The sequence below is a fragment of the Urocampus carinirostris genome, chromosome 4, assembly GCF_059441175.1.
Source record: "Urocampus carinirostris isolate Australia breed hairy pipefish chromosome 4, RoL_Ucar_1.0, whole genome shotgun sequence".
Taxonomy (NCBI): domain Eukaryota; kingdom Metazoa; phylum Chordata; class Actinopteri; order Syngnathiformes; family Syngnathidae; genus Urocampus; species Urocampus carinirostris.
Genome location: NC_142352.1, coordinates 20,066,059 through 20,088,470, shown reverse-complemented (window position 1 = coordinate 20,088,470; position 22,412 = coordinate 20,066,059). Strand labels below are relative to the sequence as shown.

The window sequence follows — 22,412 nt, the reverse complement described above, 5'->3', positions numbered from 1 at the left end:
TTGTGATAAAGGGCTAAACAAATAAATGTGACTTGACTTAACGATGTAGAAGCATTGAAAGGTATCTGACATATAATCTGAAATTATCTAATATGTATTGATGGACCAAACATAATTAACATCACATGGTTCAAATATATTTTTAGGCCAGAAAAAGCCTTGTAGGCCGTTACAGCTCACCACTGTATTTCCATGATGACAGGTGAGGCACTGACTCACAGACCTCCTCTGAAAGATTTTTACTGTTGTTAATTTGACTAATTACAAGGACTGGGTGCATAACATTGGTTTAAACTGTACAAAATGATAAGTAGATCTGCTTTCTCAGAATTCAAGTTAAATGTTGTCCACTATGTTTGATGATTTAAAATTCGTTTTCACAAATTTTATTTTCAGTCCCTTTTGTTAAGACCAGAATGGAGACAGGACCCATTTGCGTTGCATTTCTCACAAGTCTTATTAGAAGAAAGAGAAAGGGTTGCGCCCACGATCTGGTGGTTGCTGCACACGGGAAGCAGGTCGCTCTGAATGCGGAAGTGGATCTTCCATGATGAGCGATGGCGGTATCGGGAATGGAAATACGGGTCAGTAGCCGGGAAGGGAGAGCAAAGACGTGGTCGGGGGTCGTAAGCGAGTCGTAAGCCAGGAAGACGTGGTCGGGACAAAAAGAGGTTGAAAGCCGGGACGGGAGAGTAGACGTGTTCAGGATCAAAAAAAGGTGGAAGCCGGGGGACAGACCAGAGCAAAAACAGGTGGGAATCAGGGTCGAAAAAAGGCTTGCCTAGTGTTAAGTTAGGTTCGCAGAGGTACTGACAAAAGGGGACAGATAGGAGTGAGGTTAAAAAGGCACAGAGAGCCAATCAGAGTCCGAGGCTGTTGGCGCCAAAGGAGCTGGCACAGGTGATGCATATCGGTAATCATGACACCTTTTCAATGCAGCATCATTATACTATTAAATCACAATCATCAATTTATGCGTACAAAGTTAAAATAAAAGATTAAAAACAAGTCAAAAGAAAAAAAACTTGTGTATAATGATTCAATATAATTAAGTTTGATTATATTTATTTCAACTTTCCTATTTTTAAGAAGAGAAAGTATTTGTGACAAGAGAGCAGGAAATCTACCTGTTATTTTGCAAAGTGAAGCACGTGCATGTACTGCAATATAAAATAGTTTCTGTTTTTTATTTATTTCGTTTTAAAATCATCTTAAATATAACAAAATAAGATCATTGTCACTATTTCAGTACAATGTGACAAAATGTGTCACAAAAAATTCATCTTGTCCCTCTCGGTCCTGCTTGCTTTATCAAAGTCCAAAGTGTATATTTCATATGTTTCACAGATTAATTGATAGAGTGATCAAGATTAAGCACATACAAAAATAAGTGTTAGTTGCAGCCATACCTGTAATATATTTTTGGAAATTGAAAAATGTCTTCTGAAAAGTCATGTTTAGTCTATTACCCTACTATTTTTAAATATAGTTCTATTTTATATACATGCTTAGTGTGTTGAGGTTACATTCAATTGTATACGTTTTAAGTACAAAGTTGAACATCTTTAACAAATTGGCAACAGCATAAAACCAAATTCTTTGTGAATCACTATTATTTAGTTTGGGGTAATTTATTTGGCTATTTAGAAGAAAGGGAAAATAATCCCTTCTTGAGCAGAAAAGAACAGGGAATGTACCACCCCTTTAGGAAAGTGAAATAGGTGAATATACGGATAAACAAAATTGATTTTTTTATTTAGTTTGGAAAATATAATTTAAAATACAAAATCAGGCGGGCAGCACGGCGGAGCAGTGGTTAGATCGAACCTTCCTGTGTGGAGTTTGCATGTTCTCCCCGTTCTTGCATGGGTTTTCCCCGGGCACTCCGGTTTCCTACCACATTCCAAAAACATGCAGTTCAGGTTAATTGGCCTGTCCAAATTGTCCCTGGGTGTGAATGAGCGAGTGAATTGTCTGTCTTTGTCAGCCCTGCAACTGAATGGCAACGAGTTCAGGGTGTCCCCTGCCCACTGCCCGAAGATACTTGGAATGGGCTCCAGCACCCTCACGACCCTACTGATGATAAGCGGCACAGATAATAATAGATGGATGGACAATATCAGGCTCAACATTCCAATATATATATCTGGTGCGTGACAAAATTTGCCTCAAAAATTAATCTTGTCCCTTCCCCTTTCTGGCCGCTTTGGTTAAGTCCTAAGCATGAAAAAATAATAAAAATAGGTGTCAACTATTAATCCATATAATGCTTATGATAAAACACATTTAATAATACTTGTTTGTTGCAACCTTACCAAGTATGTATTAAAAAAAAAGAATCACATCTTATGAAAATTCAAGTTCAGATGGGGTACCCAACCTTTAATTGTTTAAAGAATGTTTATTTTCGCACCTTGTGCTTGCTTACAAGGTTTCATTCATCAATTAAATGATCAATTAGTTTATCGTACAAGTACAAAGCTGACAAAATTATCAAACAATTTGAACGGAATAAAACAAATAATTGGTATGATTCGTCACTATTATTTAGTTTGAGGTCATCTATTTACGATTAAAAAAACACCCAAAGCGCTGACGAGAGCGGGGACTGTTCCACTTCTTTTGTGAAAATAAAATACTGGTAACTTAGTGAATGTACACATTTACAAAAGAGCTTTGTGTTTATTTTGTTTTGACAAATAATTCCGTATACTACAATAGGCTGTATATACTTCAATACATCCTCTGTGCGTGACAAAATGTGCCACAAAAGGTTCCTTCGTTTCTCCCCTTTCTTGCTCACTTTGGTACGGTCCAAAGCGTTTTTATGGTAGCTCCAGCCAGAGCGAGTCCAACAGAACATGCTGGAGACCGACAGTGATTATTAGTCGTCCAAAAGTTAACTTTTAAATCCTTATTTTTCTGCCTCTTAAACCCTAAGGTGGTAAATTTGAGTAAAGAAGATACAACAACTCCAGCGATGCCATTAGAATAACGTGAAATGCCGGAAGGTGTTTTTTTCCCTGCCAAGTTGATTTGAGTGAGGAGCAAGAAGACGTCGCAAGGGAAAGCCCAGGAAGAGCAAGACTTGCCCGGTCCGAGATATGCCGCCGGCCGCGGGGCTATGGCTTGGCCTCACAACTTTGCTGCTCAGCTTGAGTCCAGGTAGGAAGACGTTTGATAAAAATGAAAAATGTGCGATAAATGAGTTGAGGGTCTAAGGGGTACAGGTCTACAGGATGGTTGGTTTCTGAGGGGACACTGGCGGTTTCCCTTAACACCTTAGCTCACGTAAAGGCTCATCCCCTATTCTAAAACCTGTTTGATTATTACAGACTAACGACATGAAATAACTTGTCTGCAAAGTGTTCAGAAACGCATGGAGACTTGACATTTATTTGCCTTATTGTGCATTTTTGGAATTAACTGTTTCCCTATTCAATATTGACACGGTAGACCCCCAAGATACGACATTAATCAGTTCTGAAGTAGATATTGACATGTAATATTTGCATAAAACAACAAAACTTTGTAAATTGAGTACAATTTAGGTTTAATATAAGTGCATATAATTGTCATAATAGTAATGCAATTTTATTTTACTTTGATGGAACGTGACATGAGCTGGTGCAGTGGAGTTCGGGAGTGGCTGCAGAATGTCATGACCTTCGAAGATTACCTGGTTATAACCACCTTATTTTTTAATATTTCGGAATGTCTATTGGTTAAGGCCCTGCCACTCGGCTAAAGTAGCGGTTTGTGAGCCCTCTATTTATTTCCTATTTGATTCTATTGTTATTGTTTTTGTGTATCCATTCAGGAAGCGACAAAATACGACACAAAAATACAGTCTTGTAAGTTTTTGCAAAGCACTCGGGTCTAAACTGATTGAAAAAAGAGAATTATGATGTCAACAATTAGCAGACAAGCATGTTAGTGACATAACTCGTCATACGCATGCAAGTTTTCATTTTATACGTATTTGGGCATACAAAATAATTTGTTATTGAAGTTGTATAATAGCAAAACTGTTGTAAAGAAGAGCCGAAAAAGCATAGTATTTCACACAGTAAAGTGAAAACATCATTAGGCATGGACGCCGTATCCCGGGGGTCTTCTGTATTAGTAATCGGTCCGGAATGACATTACCAAAATATACAAGATTTGATACAAAATCTCCAATTAGTGCTCAAAAATAGTAGATCCATTCTTGTTTACGCTCCTTCTCTTGTATTGAGAAGCTTGATCAAGAATCTGCAACCTCTTTGTCTTAAAAAGCAAAATATTTAGATTTTTTTTCACATATACTACCGTTTATCGCGGGAGTTACGTTACCAAAAAAAAACCCTTGATAGCCAAAATCTGTGAAGGGGTGAAACATTTATATTTTTCAATATACTCTATTGCACCATTAACTACTCTTGACAGGTTTGTTGACATTATGGGTTTACGAGGAACTTTAAATGGCAAGCCATTTGGCACATAGGCTTGTGATATCTGTATAATATCGGAAGTAGACAAGACGTATAGGACACCTGGCATGTACTCTCCGTGTGTTCCATTAACACATTGCAGTATGTGATTTTTGTCTCTGTAAACATGCCTATGTATCCTTATTTAATGACTTCTTTTCACTGGAGGAGTTTAAATGAAGGCTTTTGAGATGTGTAAGCATTGTTTTTTTTCTGCTATGCCTAGACGATATGGGAATATAACCATTTGATCTTGAAATTGACATGACAATTGTCTTTGAAATGTATCATTATTTCAAACCTTAGGTGCTGAATTTGTGGATTCTACCCTCTCCCCATCCACTGCTGTTTTTGTAGCAGTGATAACTTTCCGCCACCCCCTCCCCCTGTTTTCTCTAACACCTTGTATTTACAACATGTCAGAACAGCCGCTGGAATGTACAGACCCTACGGAAGCTATTCTTAAGCTCCCACAACGGGCTTTGCGTCACATATTGACACACGGACGCTCATATGCACTCGTGCACACCGTGCCCTCTGACACGACCTTAAAAACACACCACGTCGGAAAGCGAAAAATCACACCTTTAATTGGCTACTTGGACTTCAAATGGGGACTGCAGCCATTGTTCCTGCTGCTAAATGTCACCATAAGACTCTCATCAAAATGTCAACCGCAAAGATTCAATATCCAATTGAAAACAAAAGCCACCTCCGGTTTTGTCCTCCAATCGGTGTGGTGTGTTAGTCATCACATCAGATCTCAGTTAATATGAATTTATCGTCTGCTTGTTTTGATGATAAAGCGCATCCGTCACAAAACAATTACAACTGCTGGACTGTTTATGTTTAATCTTGTGTTGTCTTGTCATTGGTAAATAGATAGAAATATTTACGTCGTTATAAGTGCAAAAAATGAATCTAACAATCCTGCTGGAAATAAATATTAAAATCTGACTTTCTTCTATCCATTGTCCTCAAATGAAAAGCAAACCATTGATTCACAAATAGAAGTGGCAGTGTTGGCATTTCAAGACAGATCCATCGTATTGGAAATGAGCCACCAATGCATAACTCATGTTTGTGTGTTTTTGTGTGATTTTGTGTGAGGTCTGCCTTCCAAGATATGTTGAGTGGCCTCGCAGTAATTGGTTCAGTTTGACTAATAGCAAATTGGAGAGCAGAGTTTTCAATTTAATAATGCGCTCTGGGACAATGTGATTATTTCAACCTTTTGTTTCTCACTGACCAAGCCAAATTACCCCCCACGTACAGTTTTTTCCCCCCCTTTCATCAAGTGTAATTGAACTCGCAGGCAAACATGAAAGATGTGTCTTTTATTTTTAGGGCATGTTGACATTAAACTATACAAGTAAGCTACATTTGAAATATGTACATTACCAATTAGGCATGGGTTTGAATGCAAAAACACACACAACGTAGTGCTCGTGGGCACAAGGATGCCCCCTAAGGACAGCCCTCGGACCTGTTCTGAAAAAAGTTTCAGTGATTTTCTAGTTATTTTTTTTTATTTTGTAGTTGACCGTGTCTAGTTGACCAAAAATTATCTGATAATAACATAGTAAGCACACGGTAATGCCATAAGGTATTATTTTGAAAATGCATATCGAAGTGGGTGCCCTAATGCGCTAATTAGTAACAAGAAGTAGTTCTCCGTTCAAAAAAGGTCGGAGCCCCCTGGTTTAGAATCTATTGCAATTGTAGCCATCCAGGCTGACGAATAAAATTTAGATTTTATTTTCCGGCTGTGCAAGAAATGCCAGTTGTCCATTTGCACAAAAGCACTGTTATTTTTTATTCAATAATTATTATTTTTTCCCCAGTATTGTTGATTTTTTTTATGACGGTGTCATCGCATAATATTCAAGTCAGGTCACATTTATTTATATAGCCCTTAATCACAAAATGTCTCAAATGACTGCACAGGCCACATTTACACCATCCCTAGATCTGAAACCTGTGTTTGTCTGTGCTTTATTTAATTTGACCTTTTTATGTTTTATTGATGTATTATCAAGTGAAATGTAGACCTTGCTACTTGTCAAAAAAGTATCTTATTTTTTAGCAAATTGTAAATTACTTTCTGTTGCCCATTAAAGGGATAGTGTGTATTTTTTTGTGTCTTTTGGTAGTGAGAAAAAAAATTAATAGAAAAATATCCAACAATACATGTACTATTATGAAACATTTTTTTTGTATTTATTTTACATAACAAGGCTCATCTACAGGAAGCTGACATAATTGTCCGACATCTTGCTGTTTCAGCTACCCGAACGCTCCCAAAAAATCTTGTAAAAGGTGCCAAAAAAAATGAGACGAATGTGGTGGTTGGGTCACTTGGAGTCTTTGTAGTTGGAATTCTTCCATGTCCTTTTTAGCACTCATTTTTCGTTGCACTACACAATGCAGTAACATTTAGTGGTCAATCATACTTGTTCCTTTAAGTCATAACAGCTTCATAACAATTGTAAGCTTTTCAGTACATTGGCTTCCATTCATTGGAATGATTGTGAAAATGAAGTAGAGAGTGCGAAAGGATTTCACTATCATGTCACTGGCACGTTGGGTAGTAAGAAGCGGATTATGATGATTGGGTTGGATTATATTAATTCTACAATCCTGCTCTGCATTTATCTCTTCTCCAAATCAGATGATGCCATTGATCGTTCCCTTACCATTCATCTGCAACAAGGGCCAAACATTAGCACCACTTATTCAATGGTGGTCTTTGTTTTATAGAACTTGCAGATGTATCTTGGCCTTACCAGCAAGCCTTCAATGTGGATTTATGGCTTTGTTTTGCAAAATGGCTCCAGCAGCCTATTAGATTAAGTGCCCCCAAAGTTGTTCGGTTGGCATTAACTGGCATTGCAAAGTTGATGCCTGCTTGTAAAAGACTGGCAGATTTACTGCTAGCCACAAGTTGATTTTTGTCCAGATTCCACTCGGCAAACCATATTTTATTTGAGCTGGAAAACGTACGTTTGCAGGATGTCGATAAATCACGACCTGTTTTTCTGGCAGAAAATGACTATACCGTATGAAACATTTACCTTCCAATGCCAGAGTTTTTTGTTGATTCTGAACCTCTTTAGGGGCTCATGGAGCCTGAGGTGGGTCAATTCTTCATTAGTTTCAACACTTCAATTATGAAGGCTTCGGCGTATACCGCTGAGCTAATAAACACTCTGCTAAATGAAGGCAGTGAAATGCCACCCCTGAGTAACATATTATAAATTGCGCTGCCATGCAACTAAACTTATTAAGCACGCTTCTCTATTTGACTGTTTATCTTTTCACAGATCCCAATTTAGAATGATTCTACTATTTTTTGGGAGCGTGTGCAAGTGTGCTTTCTTTCCTCCTTGGTGCTGTTGGTCCAAATCCTACTACTGAGCTACAGTGCCCTTGCCGTGAGCGATGGAAATCTGGTATTGTAACTAAATGGCTTAAATTAGGTCTCTGAGCCAGGTACAATCCTCAAGAGAGCAACACCTGGCTCACAAAGCATATGTTTCTGATGCCTGACCTAGATGTGGTACCTAGAGAGAAGGTGATCAACACATCTGTTTATTGGACAGAATTAGGTTTTCATTTTGGTCTTGTTGGTCTCTTATTTGAGAGGAGCATGTTTAAAATTGTGTGGTTGATGGTGCCATCCTTAACAGCATTGTGCAAAAAAAAAATAAAAACACTTAAAAAAAATGTATATTTTATGCTTTGAATCTGATTCTATCTGTATCAGACAATATTTCAGGCTGCAATGTTTTTGTCCAGTGAAAAGTTGGTAAGCATTCACATCTTTTACTGCTTTTAGATCCTATAAAATTACATTACAGGCTGCAATGTCTAAATTGTATCGAAAGTGGAAAAGCATGTATAATGTTTTACTGATTTTGGATCAAATCACATGTATCTGAGAGTCCTCTCGGGTGCAATGTTGGTATCGTGCAAGAAAATGGAAAAGCATTTATATTTTACTGATTTTAAATCTGATATCGTATTGGACAATACTACGGTTTGTAATATCTGTGTCCGATCAAAAGTGGAAAAGCATGTATATTTTTTTATCACTTTTGGATGGGATGACCTGTATCGGACAACATTGGAGGCTGCGACATCGTCGTGGAAAATAACTTATATTTTTTTTAACTGATTTTTGGATTGGATAAGATGTATCAGATAGTCCTCTGGGGTGCAATATTTTTACTGTTTGTAATCCGACTATACCTTATGTAATTTTTGGTCTGCAATATTGGTGTCCGATTGATCGAAAGTGCAAAAACACAGAATTTTTGCTATGTTTGAATCCAATAATGCTTATCGAGGAATGTTACTGATTGCAATGTCTTTTACCAACATGGAAAAAAAATGATTATTTTAAAAATCTGACAATAAAATGACAAAGCATGTATATTTGTTAACTCATTTTGGATTGGATACCACGGATCTTATTAGTAGAAATTTATTTAAATGTTTTTACCGGTTTTAATTTGGATAGTATACAACAGTTCTCCTGGCTATAATGTGGATATCAGGTTGGAGGTGGAAAAGCATGTACACTTTTTGCTTGATTCGTTTTGTGTGAGGCACGCTTTTGCTTTCACATCAGAGTACGACACCTGATACCCCCCTAGTGCTCTGTTTGGCCCATTTAAAGGGATGCAATTGCACCCCCAAGGTAGCAATGGAAGTAACCTATGATTATTTAAATCCAGCCCGCTACGCACACACACTCAATATTCTCATGGATAAATGTCACATTTAAAACTGCACACCCCCATCTACATTCCTGCGCTCATGTTCCCCCTACCTTCCTATAAATCACATAGCTTGCTCGCACTGGATGGCCAAGTTCCTTTGCAAAGGACCTTCGAGCTCTCTTTAGGGTGGTGTCAGATTTCAGAACACGATGCCATAGCCCGCAGGCCAATATCAATTATGTTCATTGTGATGATATGTGCCACTGACCTCAGATTTAGGAGCACACAAGCAGAAATCAAAGTAAACTTTTGGAAACCTACTGTTCCCACAGGTAGCTACCCAACAACTACACATGTGCAATTTCAGGTTTTGGATTGATTTACAAGACTTCTTGGATAACATTTCACCATTGTTTTTAAAGGCATTATCTGCTAAATTGCATAGAATTGAATCGTTATCATCGTTATGTAACATTATGTGTATGCAACAAGATTAGGGTAAACATGTTAAGACCTAATGGAGAAAAATAAGATAAAAGGCTATTGGGATGAATAGTCAACCGATTTACAAAGTAGTGCTTAAAGACTTGCCCAAGTTATAATCATTTTTTAATGAGGGAATAGTTTATCATAATGGTAATTTGCATGCCATTTAGCAGCAACAAAATACTTAGCAGCAACAACAAAAAATTCTCAAATAAGTTGCAAGATATATATTTTTAGTTTTGAGTGCTTGTTCAGGTTGGTGATGGACCTGGGGAATAAACTGTCCCTGAGTTTATCGGTCCTTTTTCTTAAGGGACCTGTAACACCTACCAGAGTGTAGCAAGGAGGTGGGGGCCGGGGTGACAAGAGTCTTGTATAATGTTGATTGCTCTGCCATGGTTTAAATCAAACTGTCAATGTCCTCCAGACTGGGCAGTGAGCAACCCAGGATCTTATATTATTACTGTACTAATTTTGCTGGTGTGGATTCAAAATTTAAATAAAATGGCATGTTTTCATATTATTTGTCTACTTTCTGCGTATATGTACTTATTGCATGCAAAATTGCCACTTTTGATCTTAGAATCTATATAAGGAGTAGTAGGAGTTTTGTACAAAACGCTGTGATGTCACAATCCAGTTGACTTTCTATGGGTTTGGCAGACAGCCACAGCCGCTGTGTTATTGTTTTTCTTCCCGAAAGAGTTCCAAAAAGCGTTCCAGGTTATACATTGTCCTCCCAAATTCAATAGTGTTTTAGGCAACCGCAATGTCCTCGTGATCTTTAACTCACACTATGTGTATTGTTTTTCGGTAAAAGTTACTCTGCTGGACACCATAGTGTAGAAAAAAAACATTCGAATAAAATTTTAACTACAGTTATCAAGGAAAGTAGATCTCAAAATGAAAAACTGAAATCTATAACACGATTAACATTCATGAAACATTACTTCTATTAAGCTATTTATAGTATCCTTTTGGCAATTTTATTCAATTTGACTGTCTAAAAACAGATTTTAAGATGACTCAAACACATGACGAATTTTTAGAAATGTTTTCTAACCCCTGGAATTTCAAAACGACTTTTTATTGAACATGCATTAAAGATAAGCTGTGCAACAAATGAAAATTAAATTACTCTGCAAAATCTTTTACACTTGATTTATCATTGAGAAACCATTTGGATAACGAATGGTCATAATTCTCAGAATTTTAGCTTCCAATTATTAATTATTCTTTAATTTCGCTAGTCCTCCATAATAGAAGCCCAACGATTGTGTTAATTCAAAATATAATATTTTACTCTCTACCACATGCTCATCAGTCACACTTTGGTAAATAAAAAAAAAATATATATCTGAAATTGGACATGTGTGGGTGTTTTTCCATATCATTTACCAATCAAAAGTTTGTAAAGCCAATGATTTTAAGGTCTTTAAATACTACATACATTATTCGCACTTTTGCTGACACATTCTAAGACAAGGGCCTAAAATGTAAACATTTTAATTGCAATTATTAAATCAATAACCTTTTTGAAATGTGAATTTATTTTAATTTTAATTTTATTTTAGTATTCAATATATTATTCAAAAATTAAAATGTTTAGAAACCCCATTCTAAATCACTGCTAAGTGATGTATTGATTTCCAAAGTTGGTTAAAAGCCTCTTTCAAAGCCGTTTGAGATCGCTCCGGGCATTGAGGGAATTGTTCGGGCCATTTACCAGTATGACAAACAAAATACATAACTTTTGGATTGTAGATTTTTTTTTAAATAAAATACTAACCTTAGGTAATGACTTAGCAGCATTCGTTTGTATTTTAACAATATGCCAGGGTGTGACATAAATGATGCAGATCAGTTTGTTGTTCAGGTATCAAAAGGCATTTGTAGATTTATCAGCCTTGTAGTGTGTAGTTGAGTTCCTCGGGGGTGGCAGATATTTGCAGGCTGTAATAAACTCTGCTTTTCTGTCCCGGCAGGGGGCTGCTGTAAAGGACAGACTGATAAGCAGTGTTGGAGACTCACTGTCTGAGCACAACCAGAGAAGGGGGGTGGGCAGGGACGCAGAGGCATTTTGAAGGACACCCGTGTGCACCGATCCATAGTAACCTAATTCTAAAGCTCTGCTTTGACTTGACTGGAAAAAGCTTCAATTGGGGATTGATTTTTGAACATTTGACTTTGAAGACTTGTTAAAGAGGCTTTTTTTCTATTACAAGTTTTGCAATCCCTGGTTTACTTTCAACCATACATACAGCGGAGCAAATTAGTATTTAGTCCACCACCAATTGTGCAAGTTCTCCTACTTGGAAAGATTAGAGAGGCCTGTAATTGTCAACATGGGTAAACCTCAATCACGAGAGACAGAATGTGGGAAATAAAACAGAAAATCACATTGTTTGATTGTTTGAACCGTGGCAGCTATTAGAAAATGGAAAACATACAAGACCAAGGATAATCTCCTTTTATTTTTGGCTCCATGCGAGATCTCACCCCGTGGCTTCCTAATAAACAAAAATCCCAGAACCGCACAGGGGGACCTAGTGAATGCCCTGCCGAGAGTTGGGACCACAGTTACAAAGGCTACTCTGAGTAATACAACACAATGCACTGCCAGGGACTCAAATCCTGCACTGCCAGACATGTCCCCCTGCTAAAGCTGGGATATTTCCAGGCCCGTCTGCAGTTTTGCTTGGGAGCATTTGGATGATCCAGAAGAGGATTGGTAGAATGTGTTACGGTCAGATGAAAAAAAAAAAAATGAATTTTTAGGTAGAAACACACATTCTCCTGTTTGTAGGAGAAATAATACTGAAAAACATCCGTAGAACACATGCCCACTGCTGAGCATGGGAGTGGAAACATCTTACTTTGAGGATGTTTTTATGAAAAAGACCAGGATGTCTGATCTGTGTAAAGGAAAGAAGGAATGGGGGCATGTATTGAGAGATTTTGAGTTGAAATCTTCCATTAGCAAGGTAATTTATGATCAGACGTGGCTGAATCTTTCAGCATGACAATGATCACAAGCACACAGCCAGGTCAACAAAGGATTAGCTTCGTAAGAATAATTTCAATGTCCTGGAGTGGTCCAGCCAGTCTCCAGATCTCAACCCCAGTGAAAATCTGTGGAAAGAGTTGAAAGTCAGTGTTTCCCAATGACAGCCCTAAAACATCACTGCTCTGAAGGAGATCTGCATGAAGGAATGGTCCAATATATCAGCAACAGTGTGTTAAAAGGTTGTGAAGAGTTTCAGAAGACATTTGGACCCTGTTATTGCCAAAAAAGGGTACAAATTATTGAGGATAACTTTTGGTATTGACCAGATACTTATTTTCCACCATGATTTGCAAATGCATTGTTTAATAATCAAACAATGTGATATGTTTTAATTTTATTTATTTATTTGTTTTTGAGCGAGCCACACAATATACTAAGATAAAATTCAACAAAACTGCCCAACCTGCTCTCTTGACAAAAGCTAATTTTTAGCACGTTTTTATTTCACTGTCTGACATTGAATCAGTTGATAAAATGCATGAAAAAAATACCAGAGCCTGTGTCCCATATCAATATAAACATACAACTTAAAATTTGTCTCCCTCCCCCAATTACTTAAGAGGGTTGAGGTTTATTTTAACTGTCTTTTTTTGTCCTAAATAATTGGTTTCAAAACAAGGTCCGACCAAAGTTATTTTGTAAAAATGTCACAAAATACGGCCAATGAGGATATTTAACTTTGGTGCCGACAGCATTGGGCAAGGGGAAGAAGCAGGGCCTGCACTTTGTGCATAGCGCCGCCCACTACTACAGCTTAGCTATACTTTTTTTTACAGTTTGTTCTGTGGGATTTCATTAAGTGTTTCAACATTGAGCATGAATTGTTTAATAAGAGTCCATATAAATGATTCTTTAGCGATAATCAACCAAATCGCGGTCTGTTGGTGTGACGACTTGACTGTAAACCGAAGTTAGGGAATGTTCCTTATATATACTGAACTGAACCTTACATGTATTCAGTGTTATCCCAGCTTTGCACATGCTGCATTCAGGTTTGAATAAAACAATGCTGCATATTCACATTTGGAAATATTCAGATGAAGAAAAACAACCTTGGTTTGCTTCTTTCAAAAGATAATCATGCAGTTGTCATAAAAATAAGCAAATTTACTACAAGCCTTGTCTTGTGAAACCGACCTATCTTAATAAAACAACTGTGCTTATGTGTGACAAAAATAAAACTCATACCATTCTGCTATTGTAAATATTTGCCCAATGTGTTTGAAGCTCAGAATAGCCTCCAACATGTCTGCATTGCCCTGTTATCCACTAGCCAGCTGTTTGAGCTTATTACTACACTCCTTTTGTAATGGATACATTTACATTTCCCTTATGAACAAATGGGATTGTAGGGCAGAGCAGGCTTGTTAGTTGCGGCCACAGAAGACCTGTTGCCTCTCTGGCTTTTGTCCTCTTGTAGGATTTACCGATAATAGGCAAGTAGGTTGTATTCTTCTAAAAAAACACACTGATTTCAAATTCTAAATATACTGCATGTGATGCCAGTGCAGCTTGCTTTGTCCTACCTCACTCGAGACAAAAATGGATCGGGGGATAGGTCCGTCTATAAATACCCCCAAAGACAGACAGGTCTCTTCAACTGCCAATTTGGCATCTTTTGGAAGTGCACTAGCTTGTGATTTACTGGGTACATTTACATGTAGGCCAATAATCTGATTGGGAACTGATTGCTGCCACTTTACCAATAATGTAAAGAGGTGTAAACGCACACGGAAAACCGGTTAAGGTCTTAGTCTGACTGTGAGTAAACCGATTGCAATTTTTGGACTAGTCCTTTCATTTTTTTTTTCTTGTTCATGTATATTAGTAATCCAATTGGTTCTAGTCACGTGCAGTTTCACGGCCCAGACGTCCGTAGTGTTAACAACAACAAGGACATGTGATTTCCGTTCAAAAAAATTAAAACACTTATGTGATACAACACTAACATTTTGTGGATTAATTTAGTTGTGTTGCACAATACAGAACTAACTTTTTATCCACTTATAGTGGAAGTACAATGTTGGCAAAAAGATTGACTTGATATGTTTCCAAATGATCTAAATGCAACACAAGAGCAAAGACACCTCCAAAAATGTATTTTTTCTGCTTTTTTGCCTTGATTTTTCCCCTTTTTCCTTTGTTTACTTGCCTTTTTTCTTTTGCTCAATGGTTTCATTTTTTTCTTTTATGTTTTTAATTCATTACATTTTTTAGCTTTTTACTGTTTTGTTGCATTTTCCTTTTTGTTTTGCCTGTTTTTATCCCTCCCTCATATTTTTGGGAAGTCACACATATGATCAGACCTAAACAAATATGACTTAGTTTGTTCTCTGATGTGTAAGTTGCAAAGACACAACAAAAAAATAATAGCATGAGAAAATATAGAAGTGGCAAGATGCAGTCAGTCTTATGGTATGTCATTTTTACCCAAAGTTGACAACACGAGTTCAGGTCAGACTGGAATCTTGAGAATTCATCCTGGTTTTATTATTTAATAAACATTTCTTTCCTTATTCAACGCAATAGTGAGTTTAAGAATTTCGTTTTCCTTTTTTCCCTAGATGTTATTCAGCGACCAACCATTTAGTGCAATGTCACAACAGCTGATTGGATTTGGGGATTTTTTTTCTTGTTAGTTACAGTAGGAACATGTGGCAGTGTCACCTTACCCTTATAAACCTCCCTGAAACAACTGTAGGGAAGCACCTGCTCCATTCATATCTGGTGTCCTCAGAGCTGTTGAAATGAGTAGAAGCCCTGCAGAGGTATAAAGGTAACCAGAAACATATACGATATAATAAAACTGCCTATGCTGCTATCACATCTTAAACGCCTTTGTAAAGCTATAAAATGCGTGAAAATGACATTGTATATGTATTATTCGGGGTTCTATGATTTGTTTCAGCTGTTTTAGCTTAACAAGATCTCGTACAATAGTATTGCTGTTTTTTTTACCCCAAAAGTGAAAAGAACTAAACCCTCATATGCCAACCAACAGTATTTCAGAGATCATAAATTAACATGAATGTAAATGGTCTGCATTTATATAGCGCTTTTCAAGTCAATGAAGATCTCCCAAAGCGCTTTACAATATGCTTTGCACTTTTTCCATTTACACACTAACTGATAGCAGCGTCAGCCATGCAAGGAAACTATCTGCTATCGGGGGCATTAGGGATTCAGTGTCTCAGACCTTGTTATGGAAACTCATTGTTTTCTAGTGCTTACAAAAAAAGAACAATCTTTTTTTAATTGAACATCTGTAATTTCACTGTCATAGAGGAACCTCCTATACCCTTGCTAAAAATATGCTTTTTTTTTTAATCTTGTTTTTCCCTTTCAAGCTTTTTTTTTTTATTGACTTGTTTTGTCCTGGAGCGCCACATTAAATGTCACTACGAACGATGTACACTACGTTAAATAGACTATTCTAATTATAAATAATTTTCCAAGTGTAAAAATATAGCATTTTTGCAATAAAGCACTGAAACCAATAGGTCACTATTTGAGACAACCTAAAGGGGTTTGCTCCAACATCCCCAGGGTGTGTTTACTGTATTCTGTGAGTGAAATTACCCTTCTCGAGTGACGTTTTTCTCTTTTGTCTACTCAAGGTGATGTCACTTGAATGTGTGAGAGCAGAAACCTTACACTGCACATTACAAGTATGCAATAACTCATGAAACAACAGTTGACATAAAAGTTTGTGTCACTTCAAGGTGACACTCGCAAAGTTGTATCTCATTTGTTTCCTATTTCGATTGGTGCATTCCCGATTGGCAATGGCTGAGCCGAGGCCACGATGATGGAAATTGAGCTGCTTGTTGTAAAGGTGCTGAAGGACTTCATTAAACAAACAGGGGAGGGCTCAGGAGGCCCCATTGAAGCCCGGAACTGGAATGGGGACACCACTGAAAGCATTGCTCTCCCTAATGAACTTGAGTGGCCAATTGAAGTAGGGCTTTTTCACCCACGCTAAGGAGGACAAAGTGTCAAAACAAGCCCAGGCCCTTGCTGTAACCAGGGGCTAAACGCTGCCTTTTGACTCTTAGGAGTGTGGGCATCTGAAGGGAAGGGCACGAGGAGAAAGGAGAGGGACGGAGAAAGTACATGCTAAAACAATGGCCTCTTAAATCTAGCACCCCCTGTGCCCCCCCCCCTCCTGTGCTCCTGAGCTTTCCCCCTTTCTATTGCCTCGACTGCCAATTAGGGATTCTCTTGCACAAGCAGTTGGAAGACCTATATATTGCATGGGCCTCTGCGGAGGAGGCTTAAAAGTTGGTTCTCTGTAGCAATTTTTCTATCTAAGCTCTCCGTATTCAGAACAGAGCCTTGTTTGGACTCCTCAAAGCTGTTAAATATGCCACTGAGGGACACATGCAATATCATGTCCTCTATGTCGTCATCATTACTTTCATCCATTTTGCTTTCTTGTACTGAAACTTTTCACCCAAATTCAATTTCATTACTCCTCCACTTCTGAAGGCTTGCACAACAAAGAATCGGCTTCTGTAATCTTATCTATCCTTCGCAAATCCGGCATTTAAATCATCTGATTAAAGTGATGGCTGGAAGAAGCCATTTGCAATGCTACAACTTGTACTCTGGTGTTTACAACTGATTGGTGAAGTAGAATGTTTGGGTTGAACTACAGCAGGGAATATAATATAATATAATATATAATTTACTTTTATTGTCATTCTTTGTAACCACGCACACAGAACGAAATGTCGATACACCTGACCCGTACAGTTCAACTGTAGCGAGCCGATGCAGCCGCAGCCAAACAGGGCGCAGCCATTTTTAGTCATTAGGTGACCAAACCCCCCCAATTCCAACCCTTAATGCCGAGCACCAAGCAGGGAGGCAATGAGTACCAATGTTGTAAGTCTTAGGTATGACTCGGCCGAGGCTTGAACCAGCGACCTCCCAGTCTCGGAGCGGGCGCCCTACCATCTATGAGCAGCCACTGTGCTTCTTCAAACATAATTGACATTTTGACCTTATTAATATTCTTTGGGAATAATAAACTAAAATATAAACCTACTTAGAAACTGAACTGAAAGAGGAGTCATGAGGAATCTGTTGAAGAAGACCAATCATTTTGGTCGAGCTATGAATTTAAGAATAGATATCTGAAGGGACGCATTCGTCCAGTGTTCTGCCTCGAGAGTTTGTCTATTTTTGGTATTTGGATGTCCTAGTTTTTAAGGGTACCTGATACTCCCTACTCCATACACACAAAAATAATGACCTTTTGCCCTTAGTGTACAAGGAAAATGTTTTCCTCAAAGTCTTTCTTGATTGTTAGTAGTGTTTAAGCAACCTGGAATGCAAACAAATTCCTCTTACCCTTGAACTGCCCCTGAACTTCGCTGATCTTCAAGGAACCAAAGACTAAAAATTGTTTCTGAAAACCATTTTCTATTCATCCTGTCCATTTATACAAGAAGGGCATCATTGCTTTAAATTAATTAGTTTATTGAATTTATGCTTGTTATTAGTTGTGCATGTGATTGAGAATTGTAACGGTAATTCACATGATGTGTGAATCTGGTAGATAAAACAATGATGTGGGAACATTGAGTGCTGGCCTCGTGTTCTTGATCAGGCTTCTCAAGGTTTGCAGAGCTACAACAGAGTCTCCATTCACTGCAACAACTCTTGAACTTGTGATGATACTCTGAAACATCCTAATGTATTTAGTTCCGCTGCATTACCAAAGGTTACTTTTTCCTGTCAATTGCGTAATTTCCAGTACTTGTTCAAATCCCGTTTTGAATTCTTAAGTGTATGTGCATGTGTTTAATCTGCGTGTTCTGTCAGGGATACCAGTTGACCAATCAGTTTCTTTAGTTTTTTTATTTATTATTATTATTATTTTTTAAATCTCTGGTACATTTGTTTGGACAAATGTATACGAAACATCAAACGCTTTGTTTTGATTCCAATTTGTAATTATATATGTATATATGTATGTATATACTCATCTCATCTCATCTCATTAGCCGTACCGCTTATCCTCATTAGGGTCGCGGGGGGCTGGAGCCCATCCCAGCCATCTCCGGGCAGTGGGCAGGGGACACCCTGAACTGGTTGCCATCCAATCGCAGGGCACACACGGACAGACAACTCATTCGCTCATTCACACCTATGGACAATTTGGACCGACCAATTCACCTGAAATTTTGGAACGTGGGAGGAAACCGGAGTGCCCGGAGGAAACCCACGCAAGCACGGGGAGAACATACAAACTCCGCACAGGAAGTCTGGAGCTGGATTTGAACCCACGACAGGTTCCCATGACATGAACTGTGCCGCACAAGCGCTAACCACTGCGCCGCCGTGCTGCCTATGTATATACTGTATGTATATATTTGTAATTTTCTACCATACTCAGATATAAAAAAAAATATGTAAGTCTAAACACTATATCAATTGCCCTGCATTTATCCTTTTGTTTATTTTTTCCAAAGTTATCACACATTTGGTGGTTCAATGCAAAAAACTGAAAAACTCCCATACATTTAACACTTAAGCTGTTTTACTTTATTATGGAAATTTGCCGACCAACACATGTTATTGTAAATAAATGCTTCTAAGGAGTTTTCTGGAAACGTTTGAATTCTAATTATTTCTTTAAAAAAAAGTAGAAGCATCTATGCACATATTTGTGACTGTCACTGTAGAAGAAAGCATTTCAGACTTGGGAGTAGTGGGTAAAGAACGTCACAAATAAAGGATGCTTAATATACTCATCCCACATTTGGTTTTTGCATGTGCCAGCTGTCTTGCTGTGTGGATTACATAGAAACTCGATTGTTACTCAATTTGCTGTCATAGAGATGGCCACACTGTGAGATATTTTTATCTCAGAATTGATTCATGATTTCAGTGGAGAATGAACTCATTGAAGGCATCTGTGACATTAGTACAGTAGACCCCTGGGATACAACACCTATCTGTTCTGATGTGGGGATCTTAAAGTGGATTAGTTGTTAGACGGGGGATAGAAACCAATGGCATTTAGACCCAAACCCCTGATACCCTAGGGATCCTAAAAGCAAACATATTTAGATTTTTGGGGAGCCACACCATACATTTTAGGACAACATTCAACAAAACCATCCAACCTAATTCTTTACCACACTTTATTTCATTATGTGATGTTTAATGATTTGAAAACAAAAAAAAATCTGATAGGATAATAATGTCCAGAGTGTACCACTAACAATTTGACTCCCTTCCTTGCTAGAGTTGGATTTTATCTGCGAGCCGGATGTAATCATGAATACAGCCATATGTGGCTCGTGAGCCATAGGTTCCTGACCCTAGCCCTGCATTAAAACATTAAACGAACAAAATGGTATAAAGTTAATAATAATCATGTGTAAAATACATGCATTTGATTAAATATTGTGATGCATGTAAAGTTAAAATGAAATTGCATTTACGTTCTGATATGACGTGACTTGAGGTGATCGTGTGGAGTTAGTAGAGCCAGAGGGAAAAGGAGACGGCAACAGCAGATTAAAAATTATAAAACTGATTTAAAACTTGGAATTGCGAGGACTGTCTTAGAAGATTTCCCCCACTTTAATTGCCTCCTTATTTTTATAAATAGTCCAAATTGTCAAACGGTGCAACTTGGTGAGGGTAATAATTCGAGGGCTTTCTTCGAACTTTGTATTCCTTGATAATCACAAGCTTTGATTCATTGGTTATCATGTTTTTGCATCTCGTCTTCACATTACTACAAAGATAGATGATTGAATATCCTTTCACTGACTCAAATGTCTTTAAAAAGTTCGGGATTCTGAACTGAGTGAAAACAGCGAAAGGCTTTTGTGGGAGGGAGTTCAGCCAATAGCATATGGAGATGTTCATTAGGCTGTGATGCAAACCAACAGGAGACTAGCGTTTTATGTAACATTGACTAATAGCAGACAGACGTCTTGGAGGAGTAATTCGTCACACGCAACAAAAACCTCAAAGTTTGTTATGTTATGACATTATTTGTTGTTGATGTCGTATAGTGGGGAAAATGCAATGCAAAAAACAGATTTTTCCCCACTGCAAAGTGAAAATATTGTAATGCAGGGTTGCCGTAACTGAGGGTATATGCAAGTGCAACATGCAGACATTTAATTTTATTTATTTAATTATTTTTAGGAATTCCTTTACTTTTAGCTTTTGGCACTTACAGGAAGTTTCTCATGAGCTATCATTGGCACATAGGGAACAGTCGTGCGGATTGTCTGTATTTTTGACCCATCCCCCTCTTCTGTTAAGATTAATTTGGCACATTCTATTTAGCTCTGGAATACACATGCTTTGACCTCTCAAAAACACTGGGCTGGAGTTAAACACAGTTGTGATCATTGTGCTGGTACCTAATTATTCCGTCCCTTCTTTTCCACTCCCCTGTCTTCTTCAGTTCCTCTTTTTCTTTTTATAGAGTTTAGAAAAGGATGCCCCAAATGGACCTAACTTCCAGGTCAGTGGATGTGGGATGGGGGGTCACGTTTAGGCTTAAACGATTATCAAATGGATGATCAGGCGGCTGTGTGTTGCTTAGTGATTGGAAGAATCATTCCCAATGGAGGCATTGGTTTTTTTCACCAAATCTTCTTTTCACACTATCGTGTTTCTCCCATCGTTACTTTTTTGATCACACGCTGTTCTTTTATTTGCTCCATTGCCAAGCAACAATGACAGCCATGACAGATTTGGACTTTGGCTCAAATTTACTCACAATTGCCATAAGGCAAGTTGGCAACCCACTCCCACAAAGATGTCTATAAACACGTAGACCTTCGCCTTACAACCAAGTATCCTGCTGATTTAGGGTTTGATACTGAAACCCCCATCCCCATCAGAAGTACTCTGCTCAGCACCCCCTTTCTGGGGCGACAAGAGAGAAATGTCCAGCTGGATAGAGCGGTTGTTCTTTTGCTTCTATGGGCTTTAAACTCTTGCACCATTTGTGTCCCCAATCAGCATATATCTTTGCAGTTTTGAAGTCCGTTTTCCTTGCTGCTTGACGCACTTTGCTTTTCTTGCTGCTCCTTGTTGGGTATGCAAGCATTACTGAAGTGGAGATGGATGATCCATTCTGCTGTGACTCCATACGACAGTAGGGGCATGGTGGAGTCGGGTCGCTTTCTTCTGACTCGCAACCCACTTTCCTGGTCATAACTTCTCCCAAACTGGCACTTGCTTTTAGCTTCCCTCAAATCTGCATCCTTACGTTTATGTATAAGCCTTAGCATGTCCTCAGAGAGTAGGCTTGAAGCTCCCCCTTCTTATGTCCCACAGAAGCCCCTGATCCTGGCCCCATTTTTTAAAGCTTTAAGACTGACCTGTCAGCCTGGCTCTCTTCCCTAGAGTGACTGTGGGACGGCCCCCTCAAAGACCAGTCTGCATCAGCCTTCTGTTAAAACAGGCCTGACCGAAAGCCTCTTGTGCGGCCCTTTGTGTAGTCAAACATTAGATCTGAGCTAAATTCCCTTTTCTCTATTGTTTGTAGATGAGACTTGTGGGCCAAGGGAGCACTTGGTAGTCATATTGTTTGTGCAGTTTTTTACAGCATCATTTAAAATGAACATGCACTTTATGTTTCATTCTTACCCAGAACTTTGGTGTAAATTGCGCTGGTGG

General features: G+C 38.2%; 1 protein-coding gene across 3 annotated transcripts in view; it reads left to right on the top strand.

Annotated features, from left to right (window-relative positions):
* The first annotated feature begins 2,869 nt into the window (after nucleotides 1–2,869).
* lrp4 (low density lipoprotein receptor-related protein 4) overlaps nucleotides 2,870–22,412 on the top strand; it is a 136,610-nt gene continuing 117,067 nt past the window's right edge. For all 3 annotated transcript variants that reach the window (XM_088333855.1, XM_088333854.1, XM_088333857.1), the window contains exon 1: nucleotides 2,870–3,165. In XM_088333855.1, the coding sequence (XP_088189981.1) occupies nucleotides 3,105–3,165 (61 nt within the window). In that variant the 5' untranslated portion in view covers nucleotides 2,870–3,104. The remainder of the gene's footprint in view (nucleotides 3,166–22,412) is intronic.